The following is a 24,360-nucleotide window of genomic DNA, read 5'->3' on the forward strand; positions in this document are numbered from 1 at the left end:
TACAAATGTAGTTATATATTTCATAAATTTTTAAAAAATTTTAACAGACAAGTAACAATCATCTCACCTTAACAGGATAGAGTGTTAACCTACTTGCCTTCCTCTTCCCACATCTGGTCTTGGATAAAACAGGGCTTCCTTCTTGGATGGTGTTTTGGTGCATTTAGAATCACTATGGCAGCTGAATGTTTTTCAGCCTTTTGCTATAGACCACTATTTTCAACCTTAAACTTTGGTTTACCTCTTTTGAACTTCTTAGCTGCAGTCAGATTTATGATTAAGCCAGTCCTTTTTCTGGTTGAATGTTTGCTCTCCAAGTTCTTTTTGTTCTTTGTTCTTCCATTGCCTAAATCCAGCAGCGCAGATCACCACATGAGGCAACACATTGCCTAATTTTCTACCTTATTTCTTGACACAAGTACTAATGCTCTTATTTTGTGTCCCATGAAACTTCTTGAGGTTTTAGTTAACAGAATAAAAAGGTTTTCCAGTGATGGCCAAACCCTTACCACAAACTTTTCCTTTTTCCACATAATAGACACTGTTCCACTTAGAAACACTTTTTTTTTTCTTCAACTTGTTTTTAATTTGTTGGTTTGTTTTTTTTTTAAATTATTGTTTCTTCTGCGTGAAATGAAAAAAAAATGCTGTGCTTCTAAATTATAATTGAAACCTCAAGAGTGAGCCTTGGCCTCTGCCACGCCACTCTCTCCCAATTAGTCTGTATTGTCTGCTGTGGAGGAAAGCTAGCTAAGGGGGGGTGCCCATTAGCAGCATCAGAAAAAATGTGATAGGATCCAAACCCTATCCCCCACTCCATCCCCCTGTAAATCAGACCAGTGGACAATGAATAATTCATGAAATTCAAGAAACCTCACTGTGACTGACTAATAATTCCAGTAAACTTTATGCCAGGTTTGCTTCCACAAAGAAAATAAACCCCCCATTAACAGTATTTTTATTTTTTTTTTTAAGCAAGAAAGTACAGATTCTCCTACCACTAATAACACTTTGTGATACTTCCTGTCTTTAGCTGTAACCCCTTCAAACTTGCTAAGACTGTGATATGTGCTGTGGTGTATTTTCTGTGGCAATGCTACAGAGAACATGTACAATGCTACAGGCTAACATGTAAAGCTTGGAGTAAATTCATAATTATTTCCAGAGAAAAGGAGGGGGAGAAATGCACATTTAATGAGATGTTGTGTTGTCAGAAGAATGATAAACTTTTCTTGAGGTACCTTTTGTCTGTTCTAAATAAAGACAGTAGGAAATATAAGAACTAAGGATGCTGCAAAGTTGTGTCCAGTGCCTTGTTTTGAATAGCAAGGAAAATGCTACAGAATATTAATTATATCTAAGTAACAAACCTTTTTAAAACTACTTTTTCAAAGACTACTACATTAATTTATATGAACTGTCTGGTATGGAAAGGAAAACTAAGCAAACTTTACCAAAGAGAAGATTAAAAATAGTTTTAATGGGAAGGGGAAGTTGAGTGGATGGTTATGCTCCAGTTAAGGAAGGAAAACAAGAAAAGAGTTGAATAGAAACAAATTCATAGAAGGAGATTATTAGAGGGGAGAATGGTAATTATTAACAAATGTACTATAAAAAATATTTAACTTAAAGAATTTTGACATGTTGAAAGAAGGTACTAGTATAACAAAGATGCATATTACTTCCTTCTGCACTTTCAACTTGAGATAACTTGACCCAGACAGAAATCTTGTTATTGAACTGCACACTCCTGATGAAATAAGAGAAAAAGGGTATATTTGATTAATTGCTAACTGTTTGAAACTGTACTCCCCAAGCATTTCTATTCAAAGTAAACATTGATTGTGTCTTTTTAAAAGAAAGGCATTGCCTTTGAGCAAATTGTAAGTATCTACTACTTTTAGAAATTCAAGTCAATAACCTAAATGAATGAAGATTAGTGCAAGTAATGTTAAGCATATGTATATGATTGCAAGCACTTGTTACAGAAGTCTAAATGAAATTTTTTGGGAAAAAAAAATGTAAACCGATACAAACTTGCTGAAACAACTATTTCTTCTTTCTAGGAAAAAGTAAGAAAAAGGATAAATGCAGAAATTCTCAGTTGTATCCTCTGATTGAGAATCAGTTTTGTCCGTGTGACAAGTACAGTGCTCAGCCTGTGGGAAATTGGTCAGACTGTATTTTACCAGAGGGTAAGATGGAAGTATTGCTAGGAATGAAGGTACAAGGAGACATTAAGGAATGTGGACAAGGCTACCGTTACCAGGCCATGGCGTGCTACGACCAAAACAATCGACTCGTGGAAACGTCACGATGCAACAGTCACGGTATTTAGAAAACTATTTTCTTTCCTCTGTTTACTTATGTGCTTTAGTTAATTTAACATAATATGTGTACAAGTAGAATTATCAGGTTAATATTTATTGCTTAGGCTGCATTTTATCCCACAAAATACCTTCAAACCCAGCACACATTTTTACTGACTTGTTAAATAGTAAACTTAATTTTTACTGATTGCTACAGTGCAATATTTAAAAGTAAAATCATGCAAAGTTACTAAGTATTTTAATGAAAAAATTAAATCTTGTTATTTTTTCTGATAACTGTATCTAGAAATTTGGGAATAAAGCCAATTAGAAGGGTTAAATTCTCAAAAAATAAACAAACATGTGTGACTATTTTGGAAAGGCTGAAGTTATTTCCACAAATTCTTTAGATAGCTTTAAACTTCTTAAATAGCCTTATCTCTCTCCATTTGTTCTTCAGCACCTTAACAGGCAGGCATATATTGATCTGAGTTCGACAGCACACAACACTTTTTCTCTGTATAAATCTGTCATGTGTAAAACTAGGATGGTTAAGGAGTTTATATTCTTTCTTTTTTATATTGCTTCAGGAGAGAGCAGTGTTCCTTCCTACAGGGGATCCATCTGTAGCATTAGGATCAAAACTGGCACTTTCTGGTTTTCAGTGAACCAGAATTGTGCTAATTGACATCACTGGAGTTTTTGTGTTCATTTTTTTTTCCTGCTTGCAATGAAAAATTGTATCTGAGCAATTGGTATGAAAAGCTGGATATTAGTCTCTGTGTCATTAAAAGGTCAATGTGAGTTTAATTCTTATATGTATTCTACTTTCTAATGTTAAATTAAGATAACAGAAAATTCATTTATGTAGTTGGGTAAATTTAAACTAGCTAATCAATTAAATTAAATTAAATCAGGAGATTTTAATTTGTACTATTAATTCCTGTTTAGAGCTATGATAAATTAGAAACTCAATGTATCAAGCCAAGCTATTATCATATCTTTGTAATACAGTGGAAGAGTGTGAGCTTTTAGCTTAATTCCTCAAAGCAAAACTGGAAGATAATTTTGTGGAGAATTTTCTCCCATGTTTATTTTTATTCAAAATCATCTTTTCCTGTAGTTAGCTTATACTGGAAGATATGTTCGTTTAAATATATCTGAATGACAAAGTCTAAATCCTAAACTCTCTTTGGACAGAAAATCTCTCTTTTTACTCTGGGAATGTTCTTTAATTCTGTTCTCAGCTATTTGCCCTGGATTGAGGCCTGTTCTGTGTAGTCTAAAGAGGACGTGCTATGCTTGCTTTCCTGACCAGGACCACTTGTCGTCTTTGTAGTACCAAAAGATGCAGCTGCCTCTAACGACCAGCAGTCCTGTGAGCACAGATCTGCCCGGGCTGGGTAGTTGTCCTGAGGGAATTAGAAAGCTCCTCAGAAAGCTGGCAGGGAATGCTCAAAAAACAGTCACAGAATAATGTGATTTGTTCAGAGGGCACCGTTATAAAATGCAGAACAGAAACTTTTTCCTATTTCTTTGGTGATGTTTTTTAAACTTTAACTATATTTGACACTGTGTTAGAAGTTCATATTCTTTCAGCATTAAGTCTGAAACGACCTTTGAAAAGTGGAAAACTCTAAAAGAACTTCAGTCTGTGGGAAAGTAGGGGAACTGATGGCCCACTGCCAATGAGTTTTCATTGACTTGAGGATTGGGGACTGTCAGGTTTTGTGTCAACAACCAAGGGAGGACACAAGGAGGGAATAAGCTGTCTCTCCAAGAGGAAATTGAAGGTGTCGTATGTGGTAGGTAACATGCTGCTTGAAGTGGTTTGCAAAAAGGGGTTAGGGACAATTTCTTTGTGTAGAGCAGGTATAGATGTAGCTGCTTTCAAGCCCTGGCAGTGCATTTTGAGGTGCAAATCCACTGCAAGAATTAAAGACATATAAGAGGAATAAAAAATTATTTTAAAAGGATATTCTTAACCAACCTTGTTTACCCTGATATAATGTATTCACGATAGGAATTTCTGATCCAATAGATTTTATCAGTGAATGTTGCCTACACTCAGAGTGTCCACAATGGATAATAATCCAGTGGAAAAGCTACTAACAGTGTGTTATTGTTATTCCTACTATAGCCAGGACTGCTGTTTACATGCTCTTAGCACTCACAAGCATCCTTCACAAAACACAATAGGGCATTGCTTTGCTGTGTTTTTTCTTTCTGCAGTTCCATCCTATTTTTCTCACAGGAAATCTGAAGTCTCTTTTAACTCTCCTTGTAAACTGAAGTGTTTGCCAGTCGTTACTATATTTGTTGTAAATTGGGAAGCCTAAACCCTTTGGTTTTAGATGATGTTCTCTTTTGAATTCTTTCTCTCTAGATCAGTTCATTAAGGTGTCTGATTCTTTGATATTCCACCATGCCACCCTCCACCTCACCACCACTCCCCTCCTCATGTGTATTTTCTCATCAGTTCCATTTGAGGGAGAGAGTACAGTTAACTTGGTCCATGGTGTAGTGTGTGAGCAGATGAATCTTGGAATTGCTATTGAACTAATCCTGTATTCCTTGCACTTTTCTAAAATTGCTTGACAGGAATTTCTTGTATACAGGGAATGAAGTATCTAACATTGATGATAAGGAATTAGACTGATGCTAAGGAATATGTCACTGAAATTATGATTTCCTTTCCAGTAGCTCCTCTAGGTGTTGTACATAGGTAATAGTATAGGCTTACCTTATTTATTGTCTGCTTTCAGTATTTTTCCAGGTTTAGCATACTTTTGCAGATACAAGGGGGCTAGAGCAAGTTATATAAATTTTTCAATCTAATTTCAGTATACGTCTCTGCTTTTTCTGAATGTCTGCTTTGTATCTATGGATTATGTTATGATGATTTGTTTTATTGTTCTCAATAAGCTGCTGTTTTGCCAGGTAAATCTTATTTTATACCTTCCCAGTATTTCTGATGCTTTTCATGTTATTTTCATGCCCTTGTTCTATGGCAGTTCTTTAGTTTGACATCATCTCTAGATTTCAGTGTGCTGTTTGTTCGTTGGGTTGGCTATATTATGCCAAATCAACAAGAGACTTCTCTGGTATCACAGTAGTACCCCACCTGCTAGCAAATCAAAGTGCCTTGTAGCTTTCCATGAATCTGTGTTTGGTTTTTCAAGCTGAAGTTGACAGGACTCAGAACTCAAGCTTGTTTGGGTTTTTTTGTAAATTTTAACACAGTTTCTTATTTCCCTACACAAATGATAACACTGGATTTTTCACTAATTTTATAACTGATCCAAAGTCTCATCAGTTTTTTTCAACTATGTTATCTGTTTCACTCAGAAATTTGTTCTACTCTTTGTTCCTGTGGATCTGTTATTTCTTTTCCAACTAGTATTGTATGTAATTGCATTTTTATGGGATATTATTTGCTCAATTAGCTTGCAGTAGTAGAGAAATCAAGACCTTTAAAGGGAAGATCTTTCCTGTGTGGTATCCAACTTTTATTTGAACTTTTGTTATCTCCTGACACTATGAAATCCTGAGGTGCTAAATGGAGCTAGTTGAGCTTCTTCAGCTGTGACAACAACCTCTAAATTTGACAAGAGGGACAAACTGCACCCACACTGATGTTATTAATATATCATGGGATATGCTATGATATCTTAAAATGCCACAAGCAACTCAAATTGAGAGACTGTCAAAAGTTTTATATAAATAGTGCCATGCAAATTTATGAGGTAATGAACAGGTCAGTGCTGCAAGTCATGATGTTTTGAGTGGAAGGAATGAGAAGACAGATCCACTCTGCAGTGCCACAAAATTTGTAAGCTGTTTTGAAAAATGCTGTGTGCTTATAACCACAATTCAGTTGACTTAGAAAAGAAAAGGTAAATAGGAGCAGAAGAATAAATCCTTCAGTACTCTTTTTACTGCTTGACACATCTCATTTTCAAAAGATTTGAGAAGAGCTAGCAACACACTAACAGTTTCACAGACACCAAGGAGCTAAAGGACAGGTATGACACAAGGACAGTGCTAAATTAGCAGACCTATTGGGAGATTCGTGTGATAATTTTTGAAATTTTGGGTGCAGTTATAAGGTCCCACATACAAACAAGTTTCTCAAATTTTCAGGAGTGACCGTAACACAAAAGGAAAGGCAAAATATGATTAAATAAATCTGTTGTTACTACTGGATGAGAACACTGGGGAGCACAGGGCAGAATCCTTCTGAAGAAGGTCCTTAGCTTTCTGTAGCTTAACAGGTGCTTAAAAAAAAATCCCAGACAAAGAGCTGAAAACAGACCTAAGTTTCAGCTGCAAAGAGACAAGGCAGTTTGGTTTTTTCCTCACTTTCTTTTTTATCTGTGGGGGTGGGGTTCAGTGTAATATATACCCAATATTTTGATTTTTCATTTAAAAATACTTTTTTTCGAATTTGAGCTAAATTTATTGGGGAAAGAGTTTACACCATTCAGCAGCCATTTGAAATATTCTGCCACTGGTATTTTTCAGCCATTCCAGTTCTTCAGAGTGTGGGGAGGAGCTAACAGCTGCCAGTTGCCAACGGATGTGGTAACTGAGCTGTTGTTTACCTGTTTTCCTTCATGGAAGATAGATAAATTGCCCTTTCTCTTGTTCCTGCTTTTCTTCAATACTACATAGGTAATTTTACTGGAGAAATATAAAAATGTGTAGTTCACTTAATAGTCATGTGTGAGAGGTTTTTTTTCCATTAGAAAGGCAGCAGTTGTTTTTCATAGCTTTATCCTGTCATCACTAGAATACTAGAGCTCTGTGGATAGTGACATGTGTCTGCCAACAATCTGTTTCAGTGTATTTATGAAAAAAATTTAGATTCTCTTCATTGTCCCTTTAAACTGCACCTTGAATTTTCATGACAAAAAATCAAAAGCAAGCCACTGTCATGTGGCACTACACTATCTGCTCTTCAATATCTAGTTTTTCTCCATCATCCATCAATTAAGAATCATGACCCACAAAAGCTGAGCGGTGGTTGTGTTTGTGTGTGCCTAGCGAAGGCAAACGTGGTTCATGGCAGACAGATGCAGAATTTTTATATAGGTCGTATTACCCTTCTTAATTCATGTCCGTTTACTGTTAAGACCTTAGGCACAGTCAAGCAGTCAGGCTAGTTTGTCTGCTGCCTTATTAGTGTGAGATTATTTGCCCCTTTAGCATTAATTAAATGAGATGCATTGATTTGTGCTGACTCTACAAAGCCCTCTGTGGCTACAAGGCTTATGTGGGGGATTAGAGAGGAATATCTGCGTATCAGTGAATACTTTTACAACAGCTGTTAGGAGTATCAATGTGAATCGAGGAATTTTGTATTTAGTTCCTTATTTGTGCAATAGTAAAATCTCATATGATATAATGGAGTCTATGGGGTCCAGGATGTCTGTTAGAACTTGCTTTATCCACTTTTAACAGGATTTTTTAAATCTGTGGATTTTGACTTTCAATATTCTAACCTGAAGCAATGCAAATCTATCCAGAAAAAAATATCAGAGTGTTAAAATTTAATTGAGGGTTTTTGTTGAATGTTTATTCAAAAGTAAATTTATTTCCTATAGGGACTTCTAATCTAGTATGGTAGTAAGCTAAGGTTCTGAAATTGTTATTAGGATACTTGGATGTTTCATAGCTTATATATTTTCTAAGATTTTCTTTTAAAATATATATTTATGTTGTGTGTTCTCTAGGAATATGCTACCTTTTGTCTTGCACCACAAATCCTACCTTAGACCTCTGCATTGTGGCGCCACCACATCTGCCTTGTCAACAGGTCATCAGTCTTGAAGCAGTCATCCATCAACCCAAAGACCTGTAGTTAGTTCACCAGAGACAGAACTACTGATGCAGGAGATAGTTAAGCACGAACAATTGCTCTCAGGTTTTGAGGGTTTGAAGGGAAATCCAGAAAAAAAAAAAAAAAAAAGAAAAAAAGTCTTATGGTGTTCAAGCTGTCTTTCCATGGCTCAACAGAAATATGAATAGTCTCCAAAAATACTTATCTTCTGTTACAAATGAAATGCAAGTACTTGTATATTTCTAGGTCCTGGAAGATATATATTTCCTATTTCTGATATTTCCTCCAAAAAAAAAAATCTGTGATAAGAACATAAACCATTCTGACATTGCAGGTGGATTTTTTTGGAAACATAATATGACATTTGGTCATAAAAGCAGGAGCATAACTGTCAGTCCTATGGACAAAAGAGTTCATGTTAACACTTTGTAAGATGTTTATATTTACACATTTTGCACCCTTCAACTCAAGTAGTCAGTCTGTTCTTACACACTACAGGTGCAATTTGTGGGGAAAAATCCTGTATCCACCTACTTAACCTGCTTTGTCATTAGAAAAAATGTGAAGTCCATTAGAGTCCTCCCTTATAAATTATCCATCACGTCTGTTAATGACTTTGTTCTAGGAGTCCAGATTTTCTAGCCAATTAGCAAGGGGACAGTAACTTTTCCCTTTTACTAATGAGTTCTGTTCATAATCCTGGTGGTTCAAAGCCATTTTTTAAATTGTGGTTCAGTAATCTTTAATGATAGAATAGCCATGTTCCTGCTCATAGTAGACAACTGCCCATTTTCCAGCCTTGTGAAGTTCAGCTGATAGGAGCTGAAATAATCAAGAAACTACTGCCATGGGAAGAGGCACAGGCCCTTAGAGATAGGCATCTCTTTCCAGTGCCTCTCTGGACCATGCAGGGCCTGTACTCTACCACAGTGCACCAAGGTCTCATCTCTCCAACATCCCTCAGATGTTCTATGGCAAAGGAAGAGGCTTAGGAAGCATGAAGGCAAAAAAATGAACTGCTGATGTTCAGAGAACATATCTTCAGCCTTTACAGTGTTGGTCTTCTATTTCATTATCCCTCCCTCCTCTATTAAGTCTTTTCCTCAGCTCTTCTACATAGCCATTTCACTTCTCTCGTTCTTTCATTCTCTCTGCATTCTCTCTGCATCTGTAATTTCTTGTTTCTTCTTTAAACCTCAAAGCTCTGGTATGACTTTTGGTGCAATAATATTAACCAGCCTGTCTATGTGATATAACTGGATGATATTCCACCATACAGACCCTCATCCACACATTAGAGGCCTGTTTCATTAATAAGGTTTTGCACTCTAACACAAGTGTCACCCTTTGAAGGATGATTTGATCAGACTGAAAACAAAACTGAAAATTAAAAAATGGCTCATTCATGTCCTTTTCATGTCAGAAACTATGTATCTGCATCACCAGTCCCATTTGCATGTAATATTTCTGGTTTCTCTGTTTATATTTTTTTAACATATTTTTTCTATATAACAACATGCTATCCTCTCTCTTGCTGAAATTTTTACGCTGTGAACAAAGTTTACAAATACAAACACCTGAAATTTAACAAAAAAAAACCAAAAAAAAAAATAAACTTTTCAAAATTCCTAACCATCTGCTTTCTTGGATATGAGGTAGGGTTGCTATGAACTTAAGGAGCTTATCATCCTTGATCACTCTAAAAGATATGCAGACATCATAGAAAGAAGACTGGGGTGATGACAAGCTCCAGAGAAACTTTTTCTGAAACGTATCATTCAATAGGTAGTAAATGGAGTGGAACAAGTAATTTGCAACAAGTAATTTATTTTTTTATTTCACTCTTCTTTCTTGACTGAAGTAGTATCTGTAAGCAGTTTGAAGTCTGCTTCTGCTTAGTTCTAAGGGAGTCCAGTGGCATAACTAAATGGTAAATAGTTTGTTGATCAAAATAGTGAGGCCCCTGAGAGGAAAAGATGCCAAGGGATGAATATGCCAAAAACTTTTTGATGTCAGATGGAACAGGGCCATTTTCATTCTGCATGCTAATTACACATAGAATACAAATCAGAGACCAGTGTTTTTATTTCTTCCCATTGTCCTCTATTTTGATTTTTGAGAATGTTCTTCATTACATTTCACTGTCTGGTCAGGGGATATCAGAGTAAGCTGTCGAGAGCATTTCGTTCTTGCTTATGGCACGGTGTTTTTTTTCTTTTCTCTTCTTTCTTCATTTTCTATCCCTATGCAGTGTGTCTTTATAATTCTCTTGAATTTATTTCTCTGAGCCATTTATTTCCCCTTCCTTCTCCCTGTCTTTTCTTACCCTTTGCTCTATTCCCCCTCACTCTCTATTTTGTTTTACATCTCCTCTGTTGTTTTGACTTCTGTCTCTTTGACATGAAAAGTAACTTCATAGAATCATAGAACATCCTGAGTTAGAAGGCACCCACAAGGATCATTGAAGTCCAAATCCTGACCCTGTGCAGGACACTCTAATAATCACACAGTGTGAGTGAGGGCATTGTCCAAATGTTTTTTGAACTCCAGCAGGCTTGGTGCTGCAATCATTTCCCTGTTCCAGTGCCCAGCCACCCTCTGGGTGAAGAACCAACCTAAACATTGGGTCCTTTGTTTATTTATTTTATTTTATTTCCTTCTTTCTGAAGAACCTGTGAAACTTCTTCCTGGATACCTTTATTCTGTTCACCTCTTTGACCTTTTTTTGTATCCAATGTTCTTAGTATACCAGTGATTAGGAGACTTTTTTTATGCTTTTCTTGCATCTTACATAATAATAGGTGTTTTTTTTCCTCTGCTCTCCAATAATGTTTCACATTTTCAGGAGCTTCCTACCTCGTTAAAGCTTCTTTTTATGCTTTCAATTATTGACTCCATTCTTATTCTCTTCTTTTCCATTCTTCTTTTTCAACTGTTTATATATGGAGCTGGGTCTTGATGTCTTTCTGAGGAAATAGGAAAGAGGGAGAGGAGAGCATCATAGGCCAGATATACTAGAGATGGTATAGGAAAGAGCCGTACAGTGAGCAGTAGCTGTTCCATGAAGCTTGTAAGATTAAGGAACCAGTATAAGACTGCAGCTCATTATTTTTTCATTATAAAGTGTGTGTGAATTGTCAACTGAACCACTGCATTCTTTACAAAACGCATTAACATATAAACAAGATTGTGATTTTCCGTCTTAGAACTCTTACTAAGACTCTGTACCTGTAATATGATACTTTTCCAGCTTTTTTGCCTTCTATAGTAAGGCAGTTTTAGTGTCTGACTTAAGTGTAGATATTTCATAGATAGTGTGAATAAAGGTTGCTGTAGTGATATGGTTTCATTTGATATTTTATGGAATTACTTGAAATATAGCTCAGTGTAATTAAAATGTTACTGGAACTTGCATATAATATAATGTATTTGATACAATTTATATCTGCAAGGTTCTAATGTTAAACTTTGTTATTAACATTAACAATTAACATTCTCATTATCTAAAAAAAAAAAAACAAAAAAACCCCCAAAACTTTATTGTCCTTGTTTGGATGAACTGAAGGGAAATAAGGCAAAACAGTTTCTAATTTGTCAATCATTTTAGTTTAGTATGTTCCACATAAGCTTCTTTTGGTGGGCTATGAAGTGTTATCAAACTCCCAAAATATCGTGGTATACTGGAGAATATCTTGACAAAGATTGGGAAGAGGCCTTTGAGTTATTAAGATAAACTCAGAGGTTTATGGAAGTCCTTAAAATAAAGTCTTCCTGAAGCAGCCTGTACCGGTTCAAGTTACCTACTTAAGGATGTACAATATATTTAAAACAACTTGAATTTGATCCTTTCAGACCTTAATTACCAGAGACAGAAATTTAACGGGTGGTAAATGGCATAACTGTGTTATAGTAGAAAGGTTTCTCCAGACAAAAAAGTTTTTAGAAGTCATGTTGAAAGTCAAGGCAGCATTTCAGAATCTCAAGACAATTCACAGAGCAGTAAAATCTTTACTTAGTTCTATGAGACAATAAATATCACTTACTGCTTGGAGGTAGTTGTTTCTCTTAACTTTCTTTGGTTTTGTCCATTTTCATTCAGTAGCTTCTTGATTGTATGAGTGCATGGTTTTGTATAGCACCTAAGAGAGCTTGTTGAAAGCTCATTTCTGGTGAAGATACAGAGTTTGATATTTATTCAATCAAGGTTCAGTGTAGGATGTAGCTGTGACATAGGGTGCATTGGATTTTTAAGACTCAGAGATGTCAGGTAAGGTGAAATGTAATCAATTTTGGCTTTACTACTGCAGGGCAATCTATATCACCACCTCTGATATTCAGTGATATGATCTTCAAAAATGTATTTTAACACAGTGTCCCTTTCATATATCATCACTGAGCTGATCAATCAAATGGCAAGATATATTTAATAAATATGCTTGCAATCAAGCTCATAACATTCTACATGTTTTAAGGAGATATGTGGAGATGGTGGGCAGTAGTTTTGCAGTGCTCAAATCCAGGATGTGCTCTGTATATTTATTTAACTGTTTAACACTTCCAAACAGAGGAAAGCCATACAGGATAAAATCATCACCTGAATTTGACCATAAAATAGTCTGAATGCTACCATATATTTTTTTAAAAAAATTTCTCTTCTTTATATCTAAAATCAATGGAAACAACTAGACATAAGTATATATTTTAAGTGTTTTAATTCTTTACACACCTTGTGATTGGTTACTACTGGTTACTTTTAGAAGAGACAGAATAGCTTTACTTACAAGTATATGTTAAAACACAAAGCTACTACCATCAGCTCTGATGAAAAGATAGTGATCACTTTCAAACTAAAAAAATTCCATATTTCTCAGAAACATGTGAAACCATGCCTAGCAAACTTTGCCAATCTTTTGAGAATGATCTTACCCAAGACTTAATTTTGCAACTGTTTTCATCAAATATTTTAACACACTTTTAAATGCACTGAGGTTTTTTTAAAGTGAACATTTGGCAATAGTAAATACCTTGTAGATCTGACACAGGAAAGTGGAGGTGAGAGTTCGTATATATTCAGGATAGTGTTGTAAAAAGACAGTAAAGGCCAGCTTTTTATTTGAGGTTTTATAACTTCTCCCTTAAATATTGGAATAAATTACACATATTTTAGAGCTATGCCATATGTTGCTTTTGAAAGAAAGACATTTTCACTTATTCAGTGAATTGAGGCCTCATGTTACTCCCTGCAGATCATGTCATACTGCTTCCAACCTCTCAAGACTGATGACTTATCCAAACCAAACATCTGCTTTTCCATTCAGTGCAATTATTCAGTGTGCTACTAGGGGCAGATGATTGCTAATCGGCAGATCATTAATGTGGCAGGCTACTCTCTCTTTCTAGCCTTACAAAGGTCACAGGGTGTTAAGTTCTCTTGCTCCAGGCTGGCGAGATGCATATCTTCTCCGTTGGATTTTTGATGTAAAACTGCAATTAAATTACTTGATACAGTTGTGGAGTAGCCTTTAATTAAACCTTTTTTCCTTAAAAAGTAATACATATTGTTTATACAAATTAAGAATGATGTAACCAAGAACTGGTTAGTGTCAATTACACTGTAGCTGTCAGAAAGTTTGAATGCTGAAATCTGGTGAGTGTGAATCCTAATCACATAGCAGTGAGGATGCTCAGCTGCTACTCTAACACAGTCTCCAGCTATATGTGTCAATTTTCTTCAGAATTTAATTTAGCCTTAATGATGAAGAAATCTCTCTATTCACACAGTCCTGTCAAGTCAAACTTTGGACAATCTAAATGAAGTAGACGAGGGCTTCAGGGAGAAGTGGCAAAGTGACATGCTGAAGAGATTTCACTTTCTTTTCCATTCATGCAGGGTACATTGAGGAAGCCTGTATTATTCCTTGTCCCTCAGACTGCAAGCTCAGTGAGTGGTCCAACTGGTCTCGCTGTAGTAAATCCTGCGGGAGCGGGGTAAAGGTTCGGTCTAAATGGCTCCGTGAAAAACCCTACAATGGTGGAAGACCCTGTCCAAAGCTAGATCATGTCAATCAGGTAATTTGATTTATATTTGCATTATTGACATAGCTTTCTCCATACCTCAGATAACTGTTTTATCTGTATTGTTTGTTGATGTAGAAAGACGATTCAACATAAGAGGCAGATGGAGGTAGAAGGAGGAGAGTGTGTTTGCTTAGAATTCCTCAGTCACCTTCATTACTTCCTCATCTGCAAGAATTTAGCACATTATCTGAATAGCAGATTGAAGACAATAATATGCTCTTATGTTCAGATTGTGAAGACCTCTTACCTGAAGGGAGCCTCCAAGAAAGATGGAGAGAAACATTTAAAAGAGCTAGTAGTGACAGGACAAGGGGTAATGACTTCAAACTGAAAGAGAGAAGGCTTAGAGTAGATATTAGAAAGAAATTTTTTACTGTGAGGGTGGTAGGCGCTGGAAGAGTTTGCCCAGAGAAGTTGCAAATGCCCCATAACTGGAAGTGTTCAAGACCAGATTGAATGGTGCTCTGAGCAACCTGGTCTAGTGGAAGGTGTCCCTACTCACGGCAGGAGGGTTGGAACTAGATAATCTTTAAGGTCCGTTCCACTCCAAGCCTTTCTATGTTTCTATGACAGTGGGTAAAATGTCTCATTACAGTTGTTCAAACTGGTAAGATTCTTAGTATCCCTCTCTGACCATCTTAGATCAGAAAGCAAATTAAAACTCTCAACCACTCACACATTATCAATCCCAGTGTCCATTAGTGGGGTTTTTTTGACCTCAGTACTCTTGCCCTGGCACTGCGGTTCTGGTCATGAATGGCACTTCCAAAGTCTGTCTCCCAGTTCTCCCATTAACTGCACTTTAATGATGTTACACTGTGGAGCAGTCTGGCCATACAATCTGCATTATCTTCAAGTGAAACTAAGCCAGAAAACATGATCCAGGACCACACTGGGAGTGCTTGGGTGACTAATAAGCATGTAGTCCTTGGAACCAAGTTTAGCACTGGTCCAAGTCAAACCCCTGAAGCTTCTTTGCTTGGAGAGTTTTAGAAAGGAAAAACATTCCTTGTCAATTAACTTATGCTCTTCAAAGTTGATTTATATTCATATTACTGTTGAATTTAATTTAGTCTGCAGAGGCATGTTAAACAGCCACATGGTCTTTTCTGTGAATATTCAAAGATTTAAAAAAAAGTGCTGTCAATTTGCATTTGAATAAAAATGCATGTACTTAATATTATCCTATTGACATTTTGCTAGCACAGAGTGAAATGGCTTGTTGATCTCATTTTCTACTTTAGGGAATGTAATTAGTTCTAATTTAGAAAATAATAAGTGTTAAACTGCAGCTAATAAACTAAGTTTGTGATCTACTTTAACTAAATACAAACTAGAATGAGGGTTGCTGGATTTGGGTCAGCATGTAAATATACTTTAAATTTAGGAGGAATGTGGTTCAATAGGAGCAAATTATAGTCTATACAGAAGTCTTTTTCCTTCTTTAATATTCATGTAGTACATAATAGGCTTGTATTTTTCTGCGTCAAAGAAGGTGATTTTACTGGAGGCCTGTTCACCACTTGTATGCAACACTATTGCCCTCTGCCGGTACTTTGACTCCAATTTGATTTGTGGCAATGTTACATGATACTTGCCGAATACAACTATGGTAAAAATAAAATTGAAATATAGTACTTTCATGAGAAGGAATCTCTACAGATAACATAAATATTTTGAAGAATATAGAGGCTGTATCTTTCATTTTTAAGTACATTCTCTGTCAAATCAAAAACATGCAGGGAAATACACATGCATAGTTACTTAATCTATTTAATCTAAATATGGCAAAGTACTGACTCTTCAGAATATTTATTTCAGTTATTGAATGTAATTTGTTTTATTTACATATTTATTATTTATACATGTAACATGCTTATTTGCATACATACAAAGCATAATGGTTAGATTGGATCTTTGGTGCCCACAAATATGTGGATTATGATTTACAGGGGGCTATGCTGTAAGCTAAGATCTAGGAATTTTGAGCCTGAGGAAAGACTACAACATGTTGTCTAGCCCAAGGAACGGGAGATGGGAGGGAGGATGCTGGCAGTCTGATAGCACATACATAAAAGGCTGTTGCAAAGAAGGAGGAAATAATCCATTTTCCATGGCAATAATCCATTTTCCGTGGCCATCATGAATAGGATAAAAAGCAGTGGGCTTAGACTGCTGCAAACAGATTTGGGTTAAGCCTTTGGAAAACTTCCTAATAGCAAGGCTAGGGAAACATTGAAATAAAATGCTTAAGACCTTGTTAAGAAGTTTTTCAATGTCTCTCAGGGCTGGCATGTGTGACTGTATTTTGGAGGAGACTGAACACAGTGAACACATAAGATGTCTCATTGAGTGTCTTTCTTCTCAGGCTGTGCATGCCAGGGTGGCTCCCAAAACATGGTGCTGCTAAATGAAGCTTGCTCAGTACTCACTTCACTAGGCTAAAAGGCTTCATAATTACAGTAATAATAGAGTCAGGTTTCTTATAAAGTCATGTCAATGGCCTTCAGAAGATTTCAAAGAAAGAGACTAACCTGAGACTGTTAGACAAATCAAGGACGTCCCTGTCTTCATTGGCTCTAGGCATTATTTGCCACCTTATCAGGAACAGGTGGACATACAAACCTTACACTTACCAGCTACTGTGGCCTGCAGTCATAGCTACAAAAATGCCAGAGTGTCAGGAGAATACCACTAACATGTGCAATGAAATATAGAGTTCTCCTTTGCATTTCTGGCAAGATATCCAGATTTTATGTTACTGGAAAGGCTGTTGAATATGCAGGGTTTAGGTATTTCTTCTTATGCTAATCATGGTCAGACATATAGACAGTTCCCTGAATTAAGGCTTCTCTTATCTCATTTTGGAAATTCTGGAGAAGAATTCTGAAGAACAAATTGTCCATGGAATCCAGTATCTTACTTAACATGCATTTACACCACACACCTTTATGCCTGAATTAATGCTCATGTAGTTCAAAGAAGGCCTGAGTGTGCTGACTCTGCTAGTGGTCTTGTGCACGGGCTGATCAGCTGCATGGTGATACATCAGACTCCACACATTCAGTGTTCAAGGCATTATATTTTTTGCGATTGGTGGTATTTTCTTGCAGGTTAACTATCAAACCATCAGCCCTCTTTTTCTACACAAGAAGTGTTGCTAAAAAGAAATCAAACACTTGTTTAAGACAATGTCTTAGGTGGTCTAGCAGTATTAGTTGTGCTGACTTGATACCTAGAATTATATGTGAAGTTGGCTGATATATTGAGGAAATGGACTTTAAGTAAACGATGCATAATTAAGATACTCAATGAAAGACCTTGGAACTTTGGAAGGATGAGAACTGACAGTTCCATTATTCCTTTGAATCTATTGCACTTAATGCTGTCAGAACAATTTCAATTAATAATGAAGTCCAGTATCCTCCAAAAACACCAAGGATTTTCTCTCATCTTGGGGAAACTGGATTTCCTACTGGGTGAAGGTTTGATGCTCATTATAGACAAAGGGGGAAAACAGTTCTATCAAATGTTCAAGACTGAGAAAGAGATTAGGTAATTTACAGTTTCATCCCACCAGTTGTGGTTTATTAACTTTTATTTTCTTACAAGGGCAAATTTCTTGCAAAATGCCTCATGACAGCAAGGGAGATCCAAGAGGAAAAACTGGATGCCTTTTGCTTTGCAGAAGTAACAGAATATTGTTGATAATAAAAGCTAAATTAATGTCATTTAAATACTTATGCTTCACTCTAATCATTCTATCTTTTTCTCTTTGTTGTTTTGTTTCTTTTTTCTGTTTGTTTGTTGTTGTTGTTTCTTTTGGGTTCATGAAAATACTTTCTTCAGGCTCAGGTAAGTGTTTCTAAAATAGAGATACAACCTTAACATGTGCTTCCTGATTATGCCCAATATTTATGTTGTCTGTCCCTTTTTTTGTAATATATACTTGAGACAGTAGATGGAACACTGTATAAATTACTATATGAGATGGTATTTCAAATTTTTTATTCAAATCCAAACACAATACTAATGCCGATACACAATTATATTAGGGTGATTTTTATCATACACAATGAATAAATAAAATTAATATATATTGGTATAATTTTCCATCACCCCTCTTTAGAAATACAAATCCTCCACAACTAATAACAGTGGAATGGAGTAGTGTAGGGGAGATGCGAAGAATAAAGTGTTAGCAGAGTTATAGCAACATTTTTCCAAGAAGGTATACTCATGAGCTAGCCTAGTTACAGACTTTATGTTAGTTGTGTTCATGTTTTTGGTGAAAATGGCACAGCATGGGCTTAGTGGAAGAGAAAACCAGGAAATTCGTCATTAGATAGCTTTTTTCTTTTTGTTATTTGGTAGTTTTCTATCAAATGTTTAATCTGTATTATTACTATGGCCCTTAATTCAGCAAGTTTATATTTGTCATTCTTACCAAAAAGAGCATAAACCTTTTTTTGCATGTTTATCTTAATTGTGTGCAACAAAACTGACACTGAATGTGGATTCCAGGTGTATGAGGTAGTCCCCTGCCACAGTGACTGCAGCCAATACATTTGGGTTACTGAGCCTTGGAGCGTCTGCAAAGTGACCAATGTGGACTTAAAAGAGAATTGTGGAGAAGGTGTTCAAACAAGGAAAGTCAGGTAAAACAGTGTTGTTCCTCCTTCAACCTCCTTCAAAGGTCCTCTCCTTTAGAGAATCTTCACTTTCAGTTATGGCTGTATTTAATTTGATGTAATTCTGTGTAATGTACTGCGTTGAGTGCAACCATAATGTACCGCACCTGAATCCTGCCTGATATAAAATCAGATTAATTTCACTGAGTGCAATATGACTCTATCTACTGATTATGGATTACCTTGATTCCTAATTTAATCTATTGGTAATTAAATAGCATCTGTGGGAATTAGGGATTAATACTAAGAATATAAATTTTTTAAGTGTTAATAATTCTGGATTTAAAATTATCAGATGAATTATACAGAAAATATGTCTAAACTATAAATGATTTGCCTTGTTCCGGCTTAGAGGTAAGCTAATGTCAAGCAAATCACTTGCCCAGAAGCTCTCAGCAAATTACTGATAGGGACTGTCTATATTATGTGGCTATTATCTGTAAAAACAAGGATTATTTTTGACTCTTGGATATTCATAGATCAGTACTTAGGGTTGTTATATGCTGACAAAATGTTGAAATGTTTCAGAATACTGTAGAATGCTGTTACTGTACAAAATACACGACAAATGCAGTTTATGTGCAGTTCTTTTTTCCAGGTGCATGTTAAACACTGTGGATGGTCCTTCTGACACTGTAGAGGACTATCTGTGTGATCCTGAAGAGATGCCACTTGGTGCTAGAAAATGCACATTGCCATGTCCCGAGGACTGTGTTATGTCTGAATGGGGATCATGGTCTCAATGTTCTTTGGTAAGAAGTATACTGAAGTGTCACATTTATAGTTTTAGGAGGATACTTTAAAAATTTATACCAGATGTATTGTGCAAAGATGCTGAAATGAGCGGTGATTACCTGCAAATATCTATATATAATGTCATCTTAAGGGTTGTTGATTACTGGCTGCAAATAAAGTGTACCAGTATTTTTCATTAAGTGAAATTACTCCAAAACACAGACTATAATGCCCCAGTGGTCACTCCTTAGTGAGGGATGCCTTCTGTGAAGTGGAATAGCTTTGATAGTGGCTTGGGAATCTGTCTTTGAGCCTAAGTCTGAGCCTCTTCGTCGTGGCGCAGTCACTGTACTAAAAATGTCACTATCTGATAACAAGTGAAGTCTGTAGATCAAGACTGAACATAGAAAGGTAATTTGGGGTCTTTTTTCCTGTTCCTGATTTCAATTCCAAAAAGAAATGTCAAAAAAAACCCGCCAAAATGAAAAAAAAGTGTTTCAGGACCTCTGAGTATTGATGCTCTGGTGCACTACATTATAACATTTAGAAAGTGAGCCTCTCAGTATCCAGTTATGAGTGAAATAGTTCCAAAGCACTAGTACTGAAACATGCACTAATTAGGAAAATAGAGAGGTGTTAACAAGTTAAAGGATATTTCACCTTGGGTGGTACCAAGGTGAAAGAACAGGCTAAATTCCCTCTGAAATAAAAGAAAAGGGTTTCTCTTACACAGAAGCATGAACCTGTTATATGACACTTGTGTTTTGTGAAGGGATTACTTGAAAGATTCTTGTAACGGCTTCATAAAAAGGTATCAGGGTGCCAAAATATCAAAGCTGTTTCCAATCTCCCTTTTAAGCCATGCAATGGAAGTAGTGTTCGTGAAAGGTCAGCTGAATCCCTGAGACAACCAGATGATGGAAAGCCTTGTCCTGCTGCCACTGAGGCAGAAGCCTGCACTTTGAACAAGAACTGCTACCACTATGACTACAATGTGACAGGTATTTGTGGTTTTATGCTCTAGTGACAGCCTGGGACTACAGTTCACTTCCATTCACCTTACAGGATGGATTTTTTAGCTTTCTGTTCTTAATCAGAGGGAGTTGTGGAACTTGTACTGAAAACTGCTTCAGGCTATTTGATCTACATAAAATATTAAATGGAGGCTTTGCAATTTAGGTGAAATGGATATGCTGTAAGTCTAAGAAATTTATTTCTGCTATAATTTGGGGATTTACTCAAAATCCATGCAGATGAAATCGAACATGAACTTTTCAGCAAAGCACCATGGCACTGACTATTTGCAGTAAAAGTCACTGTTTCCAAAAAGGTATAGCAGCTGGGCTCCATGGGCCTTTGCATGTGTAAAAGTTGCTTGTGAGGATTATTTTAGGCCATTGGAGTTAGAATTAGATAGGAGACTGGATCATTAAGAATTCTATCTGAAAGTCTGCTATGCTAATGAATTAATCTTTTCCAGACTGGAGCACATGTCAGCTCAGCGAGAAGGCTGTCTGTGGTAATGGTATCAAAACACGGATGCTTGATTGTGTTCGCAGTGATGGCAAGTCAGTTGACCTGAAGTACTGTGAAGAGGTGAGTGGGTACCTGTGACTAAGCTCCCTTCTAATGGTGCTAATTAATACTGAGCAAACTGAGCTGTGTGACATTTTCACCAGATGTTTTGCAGCACTATTTGTGGATTGTTAAGTACCTCTGAAATGAACTGATCCATCAGCAGTGATTTTTATATAATTTCCTTTGGTTACTTTTAAGTGCCTCCATGAACATATGCTAATTATTTTGTCCTGAAGGAAATTACTTAGAAACAATAATTAATAAAATAAAATATATGTAATAAATCTTAGTCAGAATACTAATCCTAATTCTAATTTGATACAATTTCTGCATGGAACCTTGGACACCTGCCAGTATCAATCATTTACTCAATGTGTTGTAAAAAATATTTCTCATGTGCCATTCTGCAGCTGGGCTGAATGCTAACTTCTTGTATCCAGCTGTGCGATGGAAAAGATACCCAGGCTAGCGTGAAAAAATGTGTGGCATGAATGTAATATTAAGTAGGAGCATATATGGAGAACTAACTAGCAGATCTTAAATTTTGAAAGAGCCATTTTGCAAATGTTCAAACTAACCTCAAATTCGACAGCACTCGCTTCCTGACATTTGTTTGTCGGTCTTAATATTTTCAATTGCGTGGAGATAGTAGTATGCAGGAAAACAAGAAGACAACACAAATTAAGGGCATTAAAGGCAATCTTGCATGCATTTTTGATGGAAAGTAACTGCAATTGTTTCAACTGCCGTTCCCCCATCACCATGACATCAGAAACAAAATCAGTTGCAATGGGGGACAAAGGGGGAGTGGCTTCCACAGTGGCTTTGGCACCAACAGTTTTTCTGTGTGATCCTTCTGACGAGTAGCTGCTCTTCAGGATGCGCCCATAGAAACAGTCTCATCAGAAGTGGAGGGAATCAGGAGACTCATCATTTACTTTGGACTATCGTTTTGTAGTGGTGTATCTGACCTACTTAAGTTTCTCCAATCCCTTCTGACATCCTGGATTCCTGAATCTCTAAGTTCTTAGCAAAGGCAGGAGGTTTCAGCTGAGGCTGACACTCTACTTCTGTCCCATATTCCTCCTTCACACATAGCTCTTGGGTTTATAATCAAATCTAATAATTTCATAGAATCATAAAATGTTTTGGGTTAGAAGGGACCTTAAAGATCATCTAGTTCCAACACCCCTTTCCCAGGCAGGGTCACCTTCCACTAGACCAGGTTGCTCAGAGCCCCATCCAACCTGGAGTGGAACACTTCCAAGGATGGAGAATCTGCAAAAATTATGTCTCAAGAAAAAACACAGGATCTGACTATCTACCAGCAAGTTGCTGTGAAGTTAATAAGGCACTGCATTAATGCATTCTGTTAATGTTTTAATATGTTAAAAGAAGAAAAAATGTCTGTCAGGTTATTTCTAAGAGACAGCGCTATTGATTAATTAATACCAAGACATGATATAAAATATCCATCTACATAAATATTTCAATAGGAAAATATGATTTATTAGATTTTAAGGGGAAATATAATTCTTTTACCATAAACCAAGAAATTATTCTTCTTGTTAACCAAAGATTTAAAGCAACATTTAGAACAAATGAGTACCTTTTACACTGAAATCTCATTTCAGAAAACCTCAGGAGCTTTCCTGCCTTTAAGAAATGAAACTTTATTACTCAGAGAAATTCTTATTTGCCCTTTTGATTTGCTAAATCATACAGAGATATATCTTCTTGTAGAAAGCTCTGATCCACTCTCCAGTCATACCATTAAGACTCTTTGTTGAATTATGGATGTGTAAGCAGTGGTACAACAAGGTCAAAGGCTGATCCAATAACTTAAGAGTAAAACCTGTTAACCTGATTAACAAGAAAGCCAAGCTGTTCAGATCTGAACAGACCCTTCACTGTGAAGATGTGAAAGCCAACGTTGTGACCTTCCAGGTCATGAGAGGAGACTATTCAAGAAATTATTGAAGTGTGAATACTTCTTGCTAATGATCCTTCAGGGTGGGGATTTTTGCTGTAGTTTTGCACTAAAAGGGCAGTGCAGAAAGATTAAGTGAAGTTCAAAATAAGGTGCATGGGGTTGGAAAAGCTGATGAATAGGAGAAATATGAAATAAGTTTGTAATGACCTAGCTAATGGAATTTGCCTGGGCCATCATAAAACTTTATACTGGATGTATGAATAAAACAAAACATTTGTTTAATTTATTTGTACAGACATTTACTGAATTATGTTTCTTACTACTACGTGCAAAGTATAGAGATCAGAATAAATAAACCTACTCTGACCCCTAAGAAATTAAGTCACATGATTTCACATGATGGGACATGAGAAATTAGGACGTGTGATATCTGAGTTTCTATATAATAGAAGGTTCAAGAAACTAATAAAAGGTATATATAGAAAGCCCCTTCTTGCTGACTTTTGTCCATCACCATCTTTAGGTATGAGCATCAGTGTAGTTAAATACTAGCATTCCTTCTGAGCCCTGTGTTCTGGTTTCCTTATGCATCCATATTGTTTGTTTCAGTCAATCAGCTAAAAAAAGTAGCCAGTCATCCTAATTACTGCCAAGATAAAGCAATTTCTAGAGCTTATTTCCAAGTCCTGGTTATGTTAATGTAGTTCTCTTCACATTCCCAAGGCACAGTAATACTGGATTACTTGCTCTCTAACTCTACAAAATTAGTACCTCGCATGAGCTTGATTTTTCTCCTTGAGTATCTGAAAATCAGATCACCAAAAGCAAGCTGTTCCTGGTCATATTCCTTTATAGACTTATTTTCATTCATTTACCCTCAATTAAAGATGAGAAAAGCCTAGAAACCAGCAGTTTTGTTTGCATTAAAGCAGACTTTTGGGCTTTATTGGTAAATAGTCTGCTTGGCAGATTACGTGATTAACCTCTGGCAGCGTGGGTTAGTCTATGGTGCCAAACAGTCTTATAAACACATGCAGGTACTTTTTGTGGATCACAGGGTTTAAAGAGCATGCTGGTCTGGCAACCTGATGCCCCTGGCATGTGTGACCAGGAGCACAGGGTACTCAGGGTTATCTTTCAGTACTTAAAATTGTCAAGTCAGAAACCACAGCTCATCCAGAGCAGAGGCTTTCA

At 36.4% G+C, this 24,360-nt stretch overlaps 2 protein-coding genes and 1 long non-coding RNA gene across 7 annotated transcripts in view; 1 reads left to right on the forward strand and 2 right to left on the reverse strand.

The window, feature by feature from the left end:
• Nucleotides 1-24,360, forward strand: part of THSD7A (thrombospondin type 1 domain containing 7A) — a 280,912-nt gene that overhangs the window by 235,501 nt on the left and 21,051 nt on the right. For all 5 annotated transcript variants that reach the window (XM_051786011.1, XM_051786016.1, XM_051786015.1 and 2 more), the window contains 6 exons: nucleotides 2,067-2,330; nucleotides 14,042-14,220; nucleotides 18,754-18,887; nucleotides 19,519-19,672; nucleotides 20,515-20,656; nucleotides 21,136-21,251. In XM_051786011.1, coding sequence (XP_051641971.1) covers nucleotides 2,067-2,330; nucleotides 14,042-14,220; nucleotides 18,754-18,887; nucleotides 19,519-19,672; nucleotides 20,515-20,656; nucleotides 21,136-21,251 — 989 coding nt within the window. The remainder of the gene's footprint in view (nucleotides 1-2,066; nucleotides 2,331-14,041; nucleotides 14,221-18,753; nucleotides 18,888-19,518; nucleotides 19,673-20,514; nucleotides 20,657-21,135; nucleotides 21,252-24,360) is intronic.
• Nucleotides 1-24,360, reverse strand: part of PHF14 (PHD finger protein 14) — a 362,909-nt gene that overhangs the window by 95,067 nt on the left and 243,482 nt on the right. The window lies entirely within an intron of this gene.
• The window catches only part of LOC127470476 (uncharacterized), a 39,076-nt gene continuing 25,458 nt past the window's right edge, over nucleotides 10,743-24,360 (reverse strand). The window contains exon 3 of the long non-coding RNA XR_007904308.1: nucleotides 10,743-11,117. This is a non-coding gene — a long non-coding RNA (uncharacterized LOC127470476). The remainder of the gene's footprint in view (nucleotides 11,118-24,360) is intronic.

This window comes from Manacus candei, unplaced genomic scaffold (genome assembly GCF_025592945.1).
Source record: "Manacus candei isolate 608988 ecotype Guabito, Panama unplaced genomic scaffold, ASM2559294v1 h1tg000021l, whole genome shotgun sequence".
Taxonomy (NCBI): domain Eukaryota; kingdom Metazoa; phylum Chordata; class Aves; order Passeriformes; family Pipridae; genus Manacus; species Manacus candei.